This window comes from Cheilinus undulatus, linkage group 1, assembly GCF_018320785.1.
Source record: "Cheilinus undulatus linkage group 1, ASM1832078v1, whole genome shotgun sequence".
NCBI classification, from domain to species: domain Eukaryota; kingdom Metazoa; phylum Chordata; class Actinopteri; order Labriformes; family Labridae; genus Cheilinus; species Cheilinus undulatus.
In genome coordinates this window covers 2,683,005-2,699,548 of record NC_054865.1, presented here as the reverse complement: position 1 = coordinate 2,699,548, position 16,544 = coordinate 2,683,005, and the positions used below count along the sequence as shown (strand labels likewise).

Here is a 16,544-nt window from a genome sequence, read left to right as displayed (position 1 = left end):
TTCAGATTCCAAAATAAAGGCATAACTAGGAGAATTTAATTGAGATATCTTTTTGTTAACCTAAACTGGGTTACTGACACAGAGAAAGCAGCCACGCATGAAGTGAAAAGCATAGATGCTGTCACATTAACCAGGGATGTCAGTGAATCATTCTGCACATGCGCTCCTGCATATTTCTTCATGTAAAACAGTGTTAACAGTGTATTTGAAAGAGTAAGCTTGAAGCGGTCTCTTAGCTCTAAGTCATGCCTTCACACCACACTGGTGTAGCAGAGCAACACTCACTGACTTTGTCTGATTCACATACCAACCAGCTGGGAATAAATTCTTTATATTATCAATAAATCTGAAAGAGTTCAATCTTAAACATGTCATTCAAATGTGTGATTAACTTATCATCTTATTGAAAGTTAAAGATGTAATCTCTGGACAGCCCTAAGCTGAAGTTTAGCTTAGGGCTGAAGTTTAAAAATGGGATATTGTGACAACCCTAACATGGAGAGCCTGGCTGTTTGTGTAAAAGAGGAAATGTTAACAGAAAAGAAGACAAAGAGAAAGGTGCTATGAGTCAACCAACTGTCCTGTCAGCTCTGCTCCTATCAGTCAGCATAAACAACAGCTAAAGTGATGCATCGAGAGCATCGCAGCATCTGAGGACAAGCGTCAGGGAGAGAGAAGAGATAAAATAACAGAGAAATGCACCAAAGACAGAGACGGATCATAGAGGGATGGCCTGAGGCAGATTGTTAGGCACCTTGAGGGAGGAAAGTTAGTGTTAGCAGCAACAGGATGGGTCTACTGAAGAAACAGAAGTTTAAATATGAAACAAAACAAGGTGGATCCAAACCTTATGTTCCTCCTGTAAAACACAACACACAAAAACAAAGGAGAACATGTCAGACAGTATTCAAGAGTTTAGAAATCTAAACAGTAAAATTACCACACTTCAATCTCTATAACAGCTGAAAAAGACGGTGTAATGTGGATGTCTGAGGCTGTGCTGTTTGTGTGGGAACATTCGGCTGAGAGCTGACTCACTCCAGAGCTGCACAGTGCTTACAAAAGACAGAGGAGGCTTTCTCATCTGCATAGCCTGACCTGTAGCCTCACGCTGGCCTTCTTACTCTGTTACTGCGCTTTTAAGAAGACAGAATCTCTGTTGTAGATAGGTGATCAGGTAGAAATGAGAATCAGTGAAGCTGGTTGGAAATTATGAGGGAACTTTTATGGAGGGAGAGATAGGGCTTCTCTCACAAATTTGGAGACATCATAAAACGTTCTTGCATCAGTGTTAGCAAACAGAGAAGCTCAAATTCAAAATACTGTTACTCCTTTTTTAGTCAATACTTGAACTCCATTGCACTCCATGATCTGTCTCTGGCGCGTGCCAGAAGCACCACTCTGCTCTGCTTTTCTATTTTCAGTGGAGCGTCAAGCATCTGCTCAAGGCAGAGCAGATCAGCCCAAACACTTAATCCTCCAGACCAGCAATCATCTCTTTCAAAATGTCATCTTTTTAATGTCAGCCCTACACATATGTATTTTTCAGTGCAGATATGAAGACATGTTATTTGTGGCGTTATCTCACCTCTTCCTCCTCTCCGAAGCCCGTCAGGTCCCAGATATAGTTGAGTCTCATCTGTCGTCGCTTCCAGTGCTCCATGAAGAGAACCGCTGCAGAAACAGAAACAGACGTCTAAACATCGGCTTGTTCTCAACACCGCTTGATTTGTTACTCGGCAGATAGGAGGTGAAACAGTGGCTTTGAACAAATTTGCTTCTTTCACATCTGAGAAAGTCTGCTGAAGCTGGCAAACCTTGGTTAGAAAAAAAAATTGAGGTAACCAATCAGATAAGGCTATGGTCATGACTGTGATTAGTCCAAACTCTGCTAAGGAGATGAGTAGCCCTCTGGCCTGTCAAACTCCAGCATGGTAGCAACTTGAAGATGTTAATTCAAATGAGCATGAAAAAATCACCCTGTATTTCAATTTTGACTTGTCAATTTAAAACAAAAATTAACTGACCACTCATTTTGGTCTTTTAAATTCTTTTTTGGAACCAGAAATGACAAAAAAAAAAAAAAAAAAAAAAGACACACAGGCCTGACACATGAACTGCAATACTGGTTATAAAAGGAGCATTGTAGAGAGGCAGGGTCTCTCAGAAGGTTCACCAATCTACAAAAAGAGAATCTGGAGAAATCTCTGTGAGCAAGGGAGAAGGTCAAAGGTCACTAGTGGATGTTGGTGATCTTAGGGCCCTCAGGGGCCACTGCATTAAAACAGGCAGGATTCTTTACTGGAAATCACTGTATTATGCAAAGAACACGTATGTGAACAGGATCCAAGGATGCCACTGTTGTCTCTGGGCCAAAGGTCATTCAAATGGGCTGAGAGCAACAAAGTGAGGCTGAACAGTTTCACAAACGAGGCGCACAGGTTATAGGAGTGCAGGTGTTGACGATCTGTTATGTTGGTGCCTCATTCAAAATGTTCAGGACTCACGACGGCCCCCCTTCAGCACGGCACCCTAGGCACCGCCTATATCGCCTATGCCCAGAAATGGTATGGGGTTGCATTAGTGCCCATTGTGGCATGGGTAGCTCTAACATCTGGAAAGGAACTATCAATGCTGAAAAGTAGAGAGAGGTTTTAGAGCAACATATGCTCCCATCCAGACAACGTCTCTGTCAGGGAAGACTATTTCAGTGAGACGATGCTAAACCACATACCACATCCATCACAACAGCATGGCTTCACGGGAGAAGAGTCCAGGGGCCTCATTTATAAAGCTTGCTTACGCACCAAACAGGGCTTGAAAGTGGCGTATGCCACTTTCCACACAAAGGTTGTGATTTATAAAAAAAAAAGCTTGGCGGGAGAATGTGCGCATCGGTATGTAAACTTTGATCCTTGCACGTGAACATTTTGGAGATGGGGGAAACTTGCGGCGCAGATGGAGAGGTGGTGAATTGAAGCCACTTTCATCTCATACATTTAATTTCATCACATATCAGACTTAAAGACCTGCGTAATCATAAACACCCAAGTCTGCAGTGTTAGAGATGTTTTCCTTTAGTGAGCCATTAGGTCTACTACTGTATGCACAATGTTCATGTATCATACTTTCATCTTCAAATGATATAGAGTGGAGATAGCACTGATTGATTAGTATTAATTGTGACAAGGTGTGTAACAATCAGTCTAATTGCTGAGTAAGCATATAAATAGTGCAGTGACACTCGTGCGTAATGCTGCACAATGGATGCAGTGGCACTGCATGAAGATCACGCAAATGGTAGGATCAGGATGAAGAGAGACTTCAGGGACCATGAAGATTTCCTGGCCCATGATGATGACTAGCTAGTAAGCCAGTTTAGATTCCCTAGAGCAGTGCATTTGGATCTATGTGCTGAACTGGGCCCAGTATTATACAGAACCACCCGCCGGAACCATGCCATCCTGGTGCATATACAGGTGCTGACCACTCTGGGGTTTCTGGCAACCGGCTCCTACCAGCGGGAATTAGCTGACAGGTATGTGTTTGATATGATTAACAATATATAAAACAATATATAATTTTACATTTTCTGTCTAAAGTCCCTTTTGGGTATGATATAATACAGTTAAATTCTGTCCTTAGGTCTGGGATATCACAGCCGTCCCTCAGCATGCTAATGCCAGCCGTTTTGGATGGCATTATAAACATGACCAGTCGATACATCAGGTTTCCTTGCACTGTGGGTGAAAAGGCCAACATTAAAAGGCAATTTGCAGCAATGTCTCGTTTCCCAAATGTAATCGGCACAATTGACTGCACTCACGTTGCTATAAGGGCTCCGAGTGAAAATGAATTTGTCTTTGTGAACCGAAAAAAATGTGCATACAATCAATGTACAAATTATTTGAACCTCAAACATGGTTTTGACACATTTAGTGGCACGGTGGCCTGGGTCAACACTCATTCATCCTGATGCACAGCAGTGTAGGGAACAGACTGCAGATCGCTCTGTGGCACTCACGCTGTTTACAGCGGTGACAACGTGCTGCCATTCACTTGTTTTTCTTTTCTTTTCTTTTAGCATGGATCCTATTGCAATGTTTTATAAATGAGGCCCCATGTCCTGAACTGGTCTGCCTGCAGTCCAGACCTTTTACCAATACAAAACATTTGGAGCATCAAAAATCTGGCAAAGAAGACCCAGGACTGTTGAGCAGCTAGAATCCTAAATCAGGATTCAGGAATAACATCCCTCTCTCAAAACTCCATCAGCTGGTCTCCTCACTACCCTAACCCAGACGTTTACAGACTGTTGTTAAAAGGAGAGGGAATACAACACAATGGTCAACATGACCCCGTCCCTACTTTTCTTATATGTGCCATCAAATTGAAAATTAACTAATATTATTCATGAAATGGTAAACCGTCTCAGTTTCAACGTCTGATGTGTTGTTTATGTTCTATTGAGGAGAAAATATGGGTTTGCAATTCTGTTTATATCACATTTTATACAGTGCCCCAACTTTTTTGTGCACATGAATGTAACTTGTTGCTAGAAATAAACAGGATAAATTAGCTTCCTGTACGTCTACCACATCGTGCTTTCAGTAGGTGAATCCCAGATGGATGTGGAGCTGTGACTCTGTCAGACTTCAACACCTCCGTGGTCTGAAGCCCTGCTGCTGTGAACAGATGGCAGCTTGATTTGGCAGGACATCAGAGGAGGTCCAGCTCTCTATTTACTCAGGAGCAACCATCATGGATTCACTTTGTAACTTTTATGTATGCCTTAGGTGATCTATCTATGTTTCCAGCAGAATCTCTGCTTTAATGGGTTTGTTAGATCAATCGATTAGCTGGACCATTTCCATTATTGTGGCAGGTCCACAGGCTGGATGTATCGTCTACTGGACCCTTTTTTGCTGTTTGTATGATTTCATGTGAATGTGTTCTCACCCCAGAGCGCCATGAAGATGGAGAAGAAGACGGTGGCTGGGTTATCGAACAGGTGGCTGGCTCTGGCTGTACCACATGCTGTCACCAGCTTCCAGTAGCTGCAGGCTCGGTCGCACAACGGACACATGGTGATGTTATTCCTGGGATCACAGATCTCCATACTGGCAATAAAGGAGATAAATTATTCAAATGAGGAGAAGGTGTTAAAGTGAAGATAGAGGAAAAGGAACAGGGTTACGTAAACTACAACTGTCGCCTTAAGGTAACATGCCTCTGTGAGGTATCTGATCATCAGCGAAGGACAAAGGATGGCACAGAAGCAGGACTGGGTGGCTTTGAGGTAGTGTGATTGGTACAAATCTTATTTCTTTAATGATTTGGATGCATGTTTTCTACACTTTGGACTGCAGAGCTAGTTGAAAGTATGGTGGTCAAACTGATCCAAAAAATGACCTTTGACCTCCAGATCAAATCAGTTGAGAGTGCTCAAGTCGAAGTGTGAGTTCATGCCAAACTGGACGAAAACCCGTCACATTCTTAAAATATTGGACTCACAAGATTAGACGTCACAGTGACCTTGGTCCTGTGTCCCCAGGATGTATTCATCATACCCGTGAGTCTGAGGGGACTCACCAGGTGGCCGCCATGTTTGGTCCACACTGGTAGTGTGATGTCATCACACTCCTCGCCTGTACTATTTCTACTGATTTCTATTCATAAGTTCAAATGTATCAAAATTCAGATAAGTAGTGAGTTTTTTGTTCCACATACATATAAGAGATACAAATATTTATCCATTCAGATAAACTTGTCTGATCATGATGTTTCCTTTTAACAGGTGGGCAACAACATCTCCTACCATCAGAGAGCCACTGCTGGCTTACAGTAGGAGCACAACCGGTCTGACATTTGACCTCTACAATACTCCCTAGTTTCAGCCCAAAGCCACAGAGCTCTTCTTTAACACTCAGCTGAGGATAAAAACATTGTTAATTGTGGCTTTTTAAGTATTTGACTCTCAAAACACAGGGGAACTACCACCGCCACTCAGACACCAGGCCTGTTTTGTATGGAGGGTGAGAAGTCACGATGGACTGCTTATCAATCACTACTAGAAAAGCACTCAGAGAGCGCAGACCTCCGCCATCAGCCCTATCTCCCAAGAGTGAGGAATCTTTTAAAAACATTCCTGGATCTATACAGTGATCCGGATCACTCCCAAAATCTAATTTGCTGATTACTCCCTCCCCAGTGGGATGGAGACACAGTGAGGCAAAGCATTTGCTTTGCTATGTGTGACAGTCATGGCAGAGGGTGAATATTCCTCTATTCCTCCTAGCATTGTGAGTATTCTCGCTACAATCCGCTGCCAAGTACAAGTATCAGACAAGTATCAGAGTCAGTGGAGGCTTTCCTTTGACAACTTTTACCAATATTTAGATTGCATTTGTTCCCTATATTTACTTTTTATCGCTCACAGCCTCAAGGAGGCTCCAGACTGATTACAGTTTTTCTCAGTCGCTTTGGTACATTACTCCAATCATCCTCGACATTTGCAAAACAGTAAGTGCATTTCTCAAACAATTCGTACAAATAGCAAACCACCATGGATTACCTGCAAAAGCCAGTCTCTTGCTCAGAATCCTTAGTTCATCTCTCAAAAGTAAATATCTGTGTCAATGAACATGTCAGTGCCATCAGAATGACAAGTCCTTGTGTCATTGTGTACGGATAAGACAGTCAAATTGCTTAGTCATGTTGTCAATATAACAGTTACTCTGGAGGAATGTTCTGATGTAAACTATGGCAAAAGTTTTGATGACAATTATTGTAAATTGTAAGTTACACCTTAGTGTATGTGGGAGATTGCAAGAGACTGGACATGATTCACATTTCTGCTTTTACTGTTTGTACTGTTATTTGTTGACGATGTCATTGCAATACAGAAAAGAAAAGACAGCCCTGCATAGCACAAAGAAAAAAATAAACAAACAAAAAAACAAAAGTAGAAATGTGAACATAGGACAAATCTTCTTAGGGAAAACTGTACATGCAGTGCTGTAGGAATTACAGTGCAGTCTTCCTACACCTCCTGACGTTCCTGTCTGTTGGGCCACAAATTCTCATCCACATCACAACGAATTTCTTCTCTTGCGATGCAGCGTGGAAAGAATCTTTCAGAGTGTCTTATCCAGCCTCTGCAGATATCTGCTGTGATGTCATCACACGCTATATCAATGTTAGCCAGAAGGGTCATCTGTGTATGTGGTGATCATATACTTTCCATCTCCATGCTGAGAAATTCCTCAATCATCAAATTCTCCTAAATCAAATTCCTTGATCATTGGTTGATCTAATGCTTCACACATTTTCCTTCGTTAGAGAAAGTCAAGATTCACCTGGGAGCAATTTACCAATTCAGGACAGATTTAGGAAAAAAAGACTACTGGAAACGCATAGAAACATGCTTGACATATGACAACATGTTCAACCATTTTGCATGTAAAGACTGATGCAATGAACTAATGCCTAAATGTTGTGGGGGGTGAGACTATTCAACAGAGACCCATGATAATACATTTTGATCAACATGACATAAGCAACTGATAATGTAGGAAACAACAGAGAGTTGTACATAATCATTTGCATGGATGTACCAAAGCATTTGCAACTTGTTAAAAAAAAGAGAAATTGCTTTTTTGATGTGCACAAGTGACACAATGATGTGAAGATTGAATGAGTAGTTTTGAGAATTTCAGTTCTGATCTGAGAAATGTACCAAAGCGACTGAGAAAAACTGTAAAATCTGGATTTGTGTGACATTCACAGCTCTACCTCAGTCTGCAGCAATGTCAAAATCTTTCATGGTTTATTGTCAAATAAAATATGTTGGGTCATGATATGACCAAACCTCAAACAACATCATCTTTAAATTTTAAGACTTTAACTACAAGGCGTAGCAATAAACCTAAAGCTTTAGCTTGTCTTTATGTGACTAGGTGGAGTCATTCAGAGGGTGTGGTGTAATCTTGGGGATCTTCATGTTCACAGTTCATTTAGTTCATTTAGTCTGCCATTGATTCCCTAAACCAAGTCAAATCTCTGCCAGATAGATGTAAGACAGACAGACAGACGGATAGATAGATAGATAGATAGATAGATAGATAGATAGATAGATAGATAGAGAGATAGATAGATAGATAGATAGATAGATAGATAGATAGATAGATAGATAGATAGATAGATAAGGTCCATGAGGCTTTTTCTGCTCCTTTTTAATGACAAAAAATAAAAGAGGCAGCGTAGGAGATTGTAAGCTAAGTTTTTTACATATAAAGGTTATAAAAAGTGCTTCTCTTCAGTTAATGCCAGCTTATGTGAAAATGGCTCTGACTTATTCATTTAAACTTTGCTGTCCAAATGTGCGTGCACCACTGCTCATTACATTCACATAGCTGCTCATCTTCCTACAGTTTCTCTTTGCAAGTGCCTGATCTTCGATCAGAATGTATGATTTGAAATGTGGCTCAACATTCGGTGGTTAGGATGCAACAGCTGATCTGACAGGAGGGTTGTCGTGGATGCTAAATGATCCCAGATGTACAGAGTATAGAATAACATCCACAGCATCACCTGAATAAAAACTGTTAAATTGACAGAAGAGGTTCATATCTAACATCAGACATCTCCCTTTCTCAGACATTAACAGGAAGGATGCTGGACTTTCTCTCTTCTCCTCTGTCTGATCAGCTGCACATAGGCAGGGGTGACCTGCAAGTTCTGATTGGACTCACAGTATTGTGCCTGACACAACAGATGTTTAGAGATATTTAATCAGGAAAAAGATGAAAAACCAAAGTATACATGCAGGAGAGCAGGAGTCCGTATGTACGTTTCTGTGTTGGTACCTGGGTATGTTATCATCCACAGTGGCACAGCCGTAGAGAAAAACAATGACTCCAACAATGGCAGCAGGGATCAGCATCTGTGTGTAGACTCCTAACCAGGCGAAATATAATCCAACTTTCTCTCCAAAATACTTTCTGTGGGAGGAGATGAAGAATAAAGGTGTGAAAACAACAACGACATGAGGAGACTGCCAACTCTCAGTGATTAGATCAGGGCAACACCCCGCTCAACTTGTCAGTACTGGATTTCCTTCTGTTCATGCTTCCTCTGTTTGTTTCTGTTTTCCAGCTCAGCAAAAACCAATCTTCCAAATATGCCGACATGATTCTACATGATATCTTTACTGTTTTTACCTTTACCTTTACTTTTATGGGCACATTTTTAAAAATTCTCCAGACATTAAAACATGGCCTTCCAAAACATCAGCTGATAATTTAGATGTAGTAACCGTCGAACATGCACATCTTCACGCAGTGTTCTCTTTATAAATCCTGATCCACCTGGACATCTGGGTATCTAGATCTACTCCCTGTTTCCTGTCACACACCTTTATTCAACCTTAAACGGTTGATGCAAAACTCCTTATGAATGAAAATGAACAGAAATGAGCAGTCAACCACGATGGCTGACACTTGTTATACTGAGCGGTCACAAACAAGAAAAGTCAGACTTAGACCACATTAATGTGACTGCAGGCTTCATTTTTTACCAGACCCACACCGATTTCTTCTCAGAATGTCAGACAGAGCAAAGATGAGTCCATGAAGAGCAAACACCGCGATGTCTTCATTCCCCTGTGGGTGATAACCACCTACGCTCAGGGCGAATGAAGGCGAGACTTTGATAATGAAATATAGGGCAGCTTTTTAAGGATTAATTCTAAACACATTTTTATATTACAAATTAAAATAAGGATCACCTTGCATGCGTGAAAAATGAAACTGATGACGTGGATAGTGGAATAAAATTTTGTATTTTGAGAAATGTACTTTTTCAGAAGTATTAAAATTAAGGCTGTTACCATTAAAAACAAACAAAAAAAAAATGTAATTTAATTATATGACTAAGCTTGACAACAACTTGCTTCCGTAGTCCTCCAGCACGGATGTTTACGTAACTAGGGCTGAAGAGGTGACAGGCAGTAGAGATGGGCGATACCAAGGCAGGTCAGACACAGCCAGCAGTGATGAGTGAGGAGACAGACCCAGGTCTGCTTAATGACCATTTTCTTTTTTAAAAGCTGGTGAATGTTAATTAAGATAAACCCTAAACTGTGGGTACATGCAGTGATAAATTGTCTTTACACCGAAGCACAACGTGTCTTAAGTTCCACCTTCAGGAAAGGACACCTTTGCTAATGTTAGCAAAGAAGTTAACAATGACACAGGATCAAGCCATGGTCATACCACTCTGTTCAGCTGCTTCAGAACAGTTTTCTTCTTCAGCTGCTCAGATAAATGCTGAAAAGTGCTCCAAAACTTTGAGACAGTTCTGTTTGTTAACAAGATAAATCCAGTGTAGGAATCCACTGTGGAACTGGCAAATTTGAAGTTAATTAGTGAACTTGAGGAGCTGAAGACGGAAAATATAATGCGTTCAGGTAACCTCAGTAAATTAGATGACTGTATTCTATATGTTATGATGTGTTCAAATGTCACATAAAAATGGGAAAACGTAGTTTTTGATGAGAAACTTCAATAAATATAGTGTGAATATGTGTTATATTACATGAATATATACTTAAACAATTAAAAAGATGCTGTGATTAATCATGATTAATCACAGCATAGTGATGTGATTAACTTGATTAATTTTTTTAACCGTGTAACAGCACTAATCAAAATACAAACAGGCTTCATTTTTCACCTCACCGCGTGTGTTGTTTTCCTCTCTGTGGCTAAACCATTTGTACACAGGTGTTATAGTCTGCCTCAGGTATGCACATTTTCCAGGTCTGTTTTTTACTTGGGAGGTATACCGGGGCATATGCTTGGGAGGTATACTGGGGCATATGCTTGGGAGGTATACCGGGGTATATGCTTGGGAGGTATACCGGGGTATATGCTTGGGAGGTATACCGGGGCATATGCTTGGGAGGTATACCGGGGTATATGCTTGGGAGGTATACCGGGGCATATGCTTGGGAGGTATACTGGGGCATATGCTTGGGAGGTATACTGGGGTATATGCTTGGGAGGTATACCGGGGCATATGCTTGGGAGGTATACCGGGGCATATGCTTGGGAGGTATACTGGGGCATATGCTTGGGAGGTATACTGGGGTATATGCTTGGGAGGTATACTGGGGCATATGCTTGGGAGGTATACTGGGGTATATGCCACCTTCAGGGCTTGTTTTGTGCATACATTTACAAACGAGACGCCTGTTTTTTTTTTAGTGTGTTGAGGTGAAATTATGATTTTAAATGATTAAACTGTCCTTGGTGTATCTACAAGAGTGATTAAAGACATCCACAATGTATCTGGAAGTATTTTTCATCCCATTTCTTAAACTGAAGGTTAAATATGAAAAACGTCATCTGTGGGTTCAGTCCAGCCCACTGACAATCTCAAAGAATACTTGAAAATGCTAGAAGGGAGGAGAAAGCACTTAAATACTGACAATATGAGATGTTCTGATCAGGTTAAGGAGCTTTAACGTTACCTAATAGCAAATTTATATCACATGTTGTTTGTAGCATTAGCAGAATGTAATGTTGGAATTGCTCTTCTGTTGTTAGCTCATTCGAGTAAACATCAACTTACTACGTTAGCATTAACTGCTCTAATAAGGCAGATCCAAAGGTATGACACACCTTATCTGTCTGTCTATGTAAATGAGCACTTTGATATAAGAGCAGCAGATGTTCACCTGCATCACTAGAATCACACATCAACAATCATTTCAACTGTTTTACAAGTTTGAGGAGATGTGTAGTTATCCTCATAAACAGCATCTCTGCCTTTATTCTGTCACTGAGGTGAAGTTTAATAAATGAATTAAATCAATCAGCAGTCAATGTAAGCACTCACACTGGTCAGACTAACTGGCCTCTGGGCTCCAACAGGTTAAGAACATTCAGACTGTCCGGAGTGAGAGTGGCCTCAGTGTTGGTAACAGTTTACCAATCTACACTCTTTACAAACTCACTTTGTGGAGAATATTGAATAACTAGTTTGATTCATAAGACAAGAAAACCCGGTGATAGGATGGTCTGAAGTTTCTTACTTGTTTTATGTGATGTTTTCTATCAGCACAGAGTGAGAGGGTTTTATAAGAAACTTTATCATATTCATCTCATAGTCCCAGTCCCTGCACAGGAACACTATGAGTATCTGTGGAGCATCAATTAGCCGTAAGAGTCCTCCGCTGGAACTCCTGCCTGCAGGCAGGTGAAGGCTCATATGGCTGCTGTGAGAGCACCACCCGTGGGAGTCTCACGAGGCGTGGAAATGTGTCTGTAATTTATCTGAGGGGTGTGACAAGAGCAGAGTGATGGGTCTGACCTGATGAGTCCAATAGGCTGGTACTTGTAGAAGACGCTGTAGCTGGCCCACTCCTCGTACAGCAGCTGTGAAGAGACACAAGAGGCCATGAAAACTGAGTTCTCCTTTATTCATATGCAAGAGATCAACATAGTAAGTTACTCCAGTCCTCATCATGTATAGAAAATTTGAATTAATTTTCATAATCTTAATTTATCACCAGACTCTGACATCCATAGAAAACACCCAAAGAAGTTTTAGTTGAAACAATTAATTCCACTACAGTCATTGATATATCGTATCAGTTCAAACACGGTCATTATCTCCCACCATGCCTCTCTGCAAATATTCAAAAATGGTGAAATTTGGTGGCATTTTTTTGGTGTGCAAATATTTTTACCTCTGAATGACTGAATTACAGAGGAATTAACAGGATTTCTTATTTCTGTATTGCAGTGGCAGTAGAATGAAAATAAGTGAGAGTTTTTTGTCCACACAGTGGAAAATTCTGTCAACACAGTGTGGATAATGAAATTTCAAAAATTCTTTAAAAAATGAACAGCTTTGTCAATTTATCTTCATACAAACACTATACTGCAGAAATTAGTCATCATGATAACTGTATTAACCCCCCCCCCCATCTCTTCACCTTGGTGCATTAATCCAGTGACTTTGATAAATCAGCTAATTGAGATCAGCTCTTGATCAACACAGTAATTCTAAATGAACACAGGTAAAAGCTACTGCATGGTAGAAATGGATCATAACAGCATGCTGTGAAAATATGCATTCTGAATCAGTCAGTAGCCATACTTCTACTGGTTTTAGTGATGAATTGATGACATGTTTGACTGAGCTTCACAGCCAGCTCTCTCTGAGACGTAGAGCTGTGATTATATTTGCATTTTCCCACACTGATTCTGCACATTCACCATACAGTCTTCTTTCCCATGGATCAGTGCTTCAGTTGTGGTGTAGAGAGAAAAAAAACGTTTCCACACATTCAAAGAAGGTGCTGGTGGCAAAAAAATCAATGCAATTAAAAACAGACCTGCAGGCCTGACAACATCGGCATTTATTTTTCACAGAGGCTGTAGTGAATACTAGAGGGGATTCCTGTCAGCTCATGAATGTGTAACGCTCCATTGTTGTGGGTCGACGATCATAATATAAAGCGATAGAGAATATGCTTCTCTTCTTCCACTGATGTGTTAGTTTCTCTAACAAAAATGCTGGTGGTTTAAGGATGCATAACCCAGAGGTAATTCAGCCTGAGATCAGCTGAGACTTTTATATCAACAACAACAAATAGTTGAGAGAAAAAGCCTGGCATTATCATGTTCACTCTCTGCAGCTTAATCAGTTCCTTTGGAGATAAAAGGTTCTTCAATTCTATTGATTTCCATCCCCATGAAGCACTTTGTATTCTGAACACCAGCAGGACGCAACGCACTGTCAAAGAGCAAGGATTAAAATCAGGTTTAAATGCCTCCATGTCAGCGATAGCCATGGCTGGAGGTACTCTATGTATTTTCATCTGTCTGTATGGATCATTCTTGTGAATTTGTTCTCCCAACAATATTTTCTTTACAATTAAAGTATATTCATTTTTTGCACTTTTAAACAACTTTTATCTCTCATTACATGAAATTCATCTATCACTATGGTGTAGCCATGGGTGTTAGAGTTGGCCACACCATCAAATGCAAGGTAAAGCTGCAAAGAAGAAGCCGTACGTAAACATGATCCAGAAATGCCACTTTCATCTCATGGGCCAAAGCTCTTTTAAAATGGACTGAGGCAAAATGGAAAACTGTTCTGTGGTCAGATCAATCAAAATTGGAAAAATCTCTCAGAAAACCACAGATGTTGTGGAGAGGAGAAGGACCGTCCAGCTTGTCATCAGTACAGTTCTAAAGCCTGCATCTCTGATGGTATGGGGTTGCATTAGTACCTATGTTCTGGACAGCTCTAACATCTGGGAAGGAACTATCAATGCTGAAAAGTAGAGAGAGGTCTTAGAGCAACATATGCTCCCATCTCGACAACGTCTCTGTCAGGGAAGGCCTTGACTATTTCAGCAGGACAACATACCACACCCATCACAACAGCATGGCTTCACAGTAGAAGAGTCCTGGTACTGAACTGGTCTGCCTGCAGCCCAGACCTTTCACCAAGGGAAAACATTTGGATCATTTGCATCATGAAAGGGAAAATCCAGCAAAGAAGACCTGAGGAGCTGTTGAGCAGCTAGAACCTTACATCAGACAGGAATGGGACAACATTCCTCTCCCAAAACTCCATCAGCTGGTCTCCTCACTTCCCAGACATTTGCAGACTGCTGACAGACTACTTTTTTGAGATGTGTTGCTGCCATCAAATTGAAAATGAGCCAATATTTTTTCATGAAATGCTAAAATGTCTCAGACTCATCATCTGATGTTATATTGTAAAATATAGGTTAATGAAATTTTAAAGCATTGCCTTCTATTCACATTTAGACAATGTCCCAAATTTTATGGAATTTCTGGTTGTATTTATATGTTGATATCTTCTGAAGAACTTAGAGTGAAGTTGTAGCTTCTGCCTGACCATCTATAACACATTTTCATAAACTTTCTGCTAGAAGCCAGACTGTTGAGTTAGATGGAGGGGGTCCCACAGGGTTCAGGACTAAAGTACACATCATCTTGGACACTGGTATATCTTTATTTGTAAAGCCATTCTAAACAGAATTATGGATGATGTTTCCTCTTTTAATCTAGAAGAATAGAATGCAAAACCTGCATTTGTTTGATTTTATTCACTATCTTTTATTTCCACAGTTCAAACTGAAGAAAGAAGGCACATTTAGCTTGAAACAATCTACAGTATGAATTTAAACTGCAAAAACTTGGTGAGTCAGAGTGTTTTTAAATCCCTAGTGAAAGCCAGACATTCTGTTTTAGCTAATACTTTGGTATTGCTGTATTATTGTTGTGAACTGTGCTATCTGAGTGTGTTAGATTTCTCAGATTGTGTGCATAGGTGGTTTTACCATTAGGCAAAGGTAGGCAATTGCTGGGGCCTCGTCCATAAAGGGGCCCTCAAGAATTTGCCTAGGTTTGTTTTTCTACAATTATAGCTCACTTGTGTTTTTGCCACTCCCCAGGTCAAAGAAAATTATTCAGAGTTTAACATTTAGACCAGGGAGGAACATCATAAAAAAGACACATGGCAGCACAACTGCAGCATCACCTCTGCTCTCTCAGTGAGTCTTGTCCTATCCGCACCTCTGACTAGTTTCTTGCACAAGGGCTTCAACAAATGTCAATCCAGAGGTTTTTGTTCAGTAGAACCAAACATCTTCCCCTGAGTGGGATTAAAACAGCTGCTCTCAGATCAAAAATACTTTCTCTGTGTAATTGCAGACATCGTATCTCACTTTCTGTAATGCCAGACTAATATCAACAAATTTTATTTACATATGATTTCATTTTATGTCATCAAGAAGTGAAATCGTGGTCTTGATCACTTAAGTTTAAACAGGACATCGTTTATAAATCCTGTCCTATGACATGAGAGATCTGCATGTTTGAGGAGGAGGGGGGATTCAGATAAAGTGGATATGAAGAAGAACGAGTCTAGGGGCTCAGACATGTGCTTAAAGTCAAGTTTTCACTCAGCAGGTGAGGTTTGCAGCTACTTAAGGAGTAAGCACAACAGTGCAGGATACAGTATATCTCGCAGGATCTTGTCTCTCCCTCTCTTTCACTCCATTCTCTCATTTGTCTCCTCTCTAGACTCTGTGCACTGATCCCAGGTCAGTTGAAATAATCTCAGGGTCAGATCAGATATTGATGACGACAGGTTGCTGTTTTAAATCCATAAATAGTCATGCTGAATGAATATTTATAATGAATATTACAGTCTTGTAAATTCATCATCAGTGGGTCCTAAAAACACTCAAATCTGTAAAAATTGTCATATGTTACGAGGACAGCATATTTTAGTCTAACCTGTTTAGATTACCTGTAGGTAAATTCTCTTTTAAAGTAGCTAATTAACGCTTTACTGTGCAAACATGCAGCACAAATGAGCTTGACACCCCTGCTTTGCTGCAGTACAGTATGATTCAAATGAAAAAAAAAAAACACTGACAGTAGAGCCTATTGTATTTTTCTCTTAACAACATAATAAAAACCCATGTA

The 16,544-nt window shown here is 40.4% G+C and overlaps 1 protein-coding gene across 2 annotated transcripts in view; it reads right to left on the bottom strand.

Moving 5' to 3' along the window:
- The window catches only part of ano1a (anoctamin 1, calcium activated chloride channel a), a 162,019-nt gene that overhangs the window by 44,585 nt on the left and 100,890 nt on the right, over positions 1 to 16,544 (bottom strand). Inside the window, exons 10-14 of one of the 2 annotated variants that reach the window (XM_041791662.1) lie at positions 12,376 to 12,440; positions 8,868 to 9,002; positions 4,960 to 5,120; positions 1,589 to 1,674; positions 848 to 859 (exon numbers count right to left, since the gene is read on the bottom strand). In XM_041791662.1, the coding sequence (XP_041647596.1) occupies positions 848 to 859; positions 1,589 to 1,674; positions 4,960 to 5,120; positions 8,868 to 9,002; positions 12,376 to 12,440 (459 nt within the window). The remainder of the gene's footprint in view (positions 1 to 847; positions 860 to 1,588; positions 1,675 to 4,959; positions 5,121 to 8,867; positions 9,003 to 12,375; positions 12,441 to 16,544) is intronic. The other variant, XM_041792415.1, reaches the window with a different exon arrangement.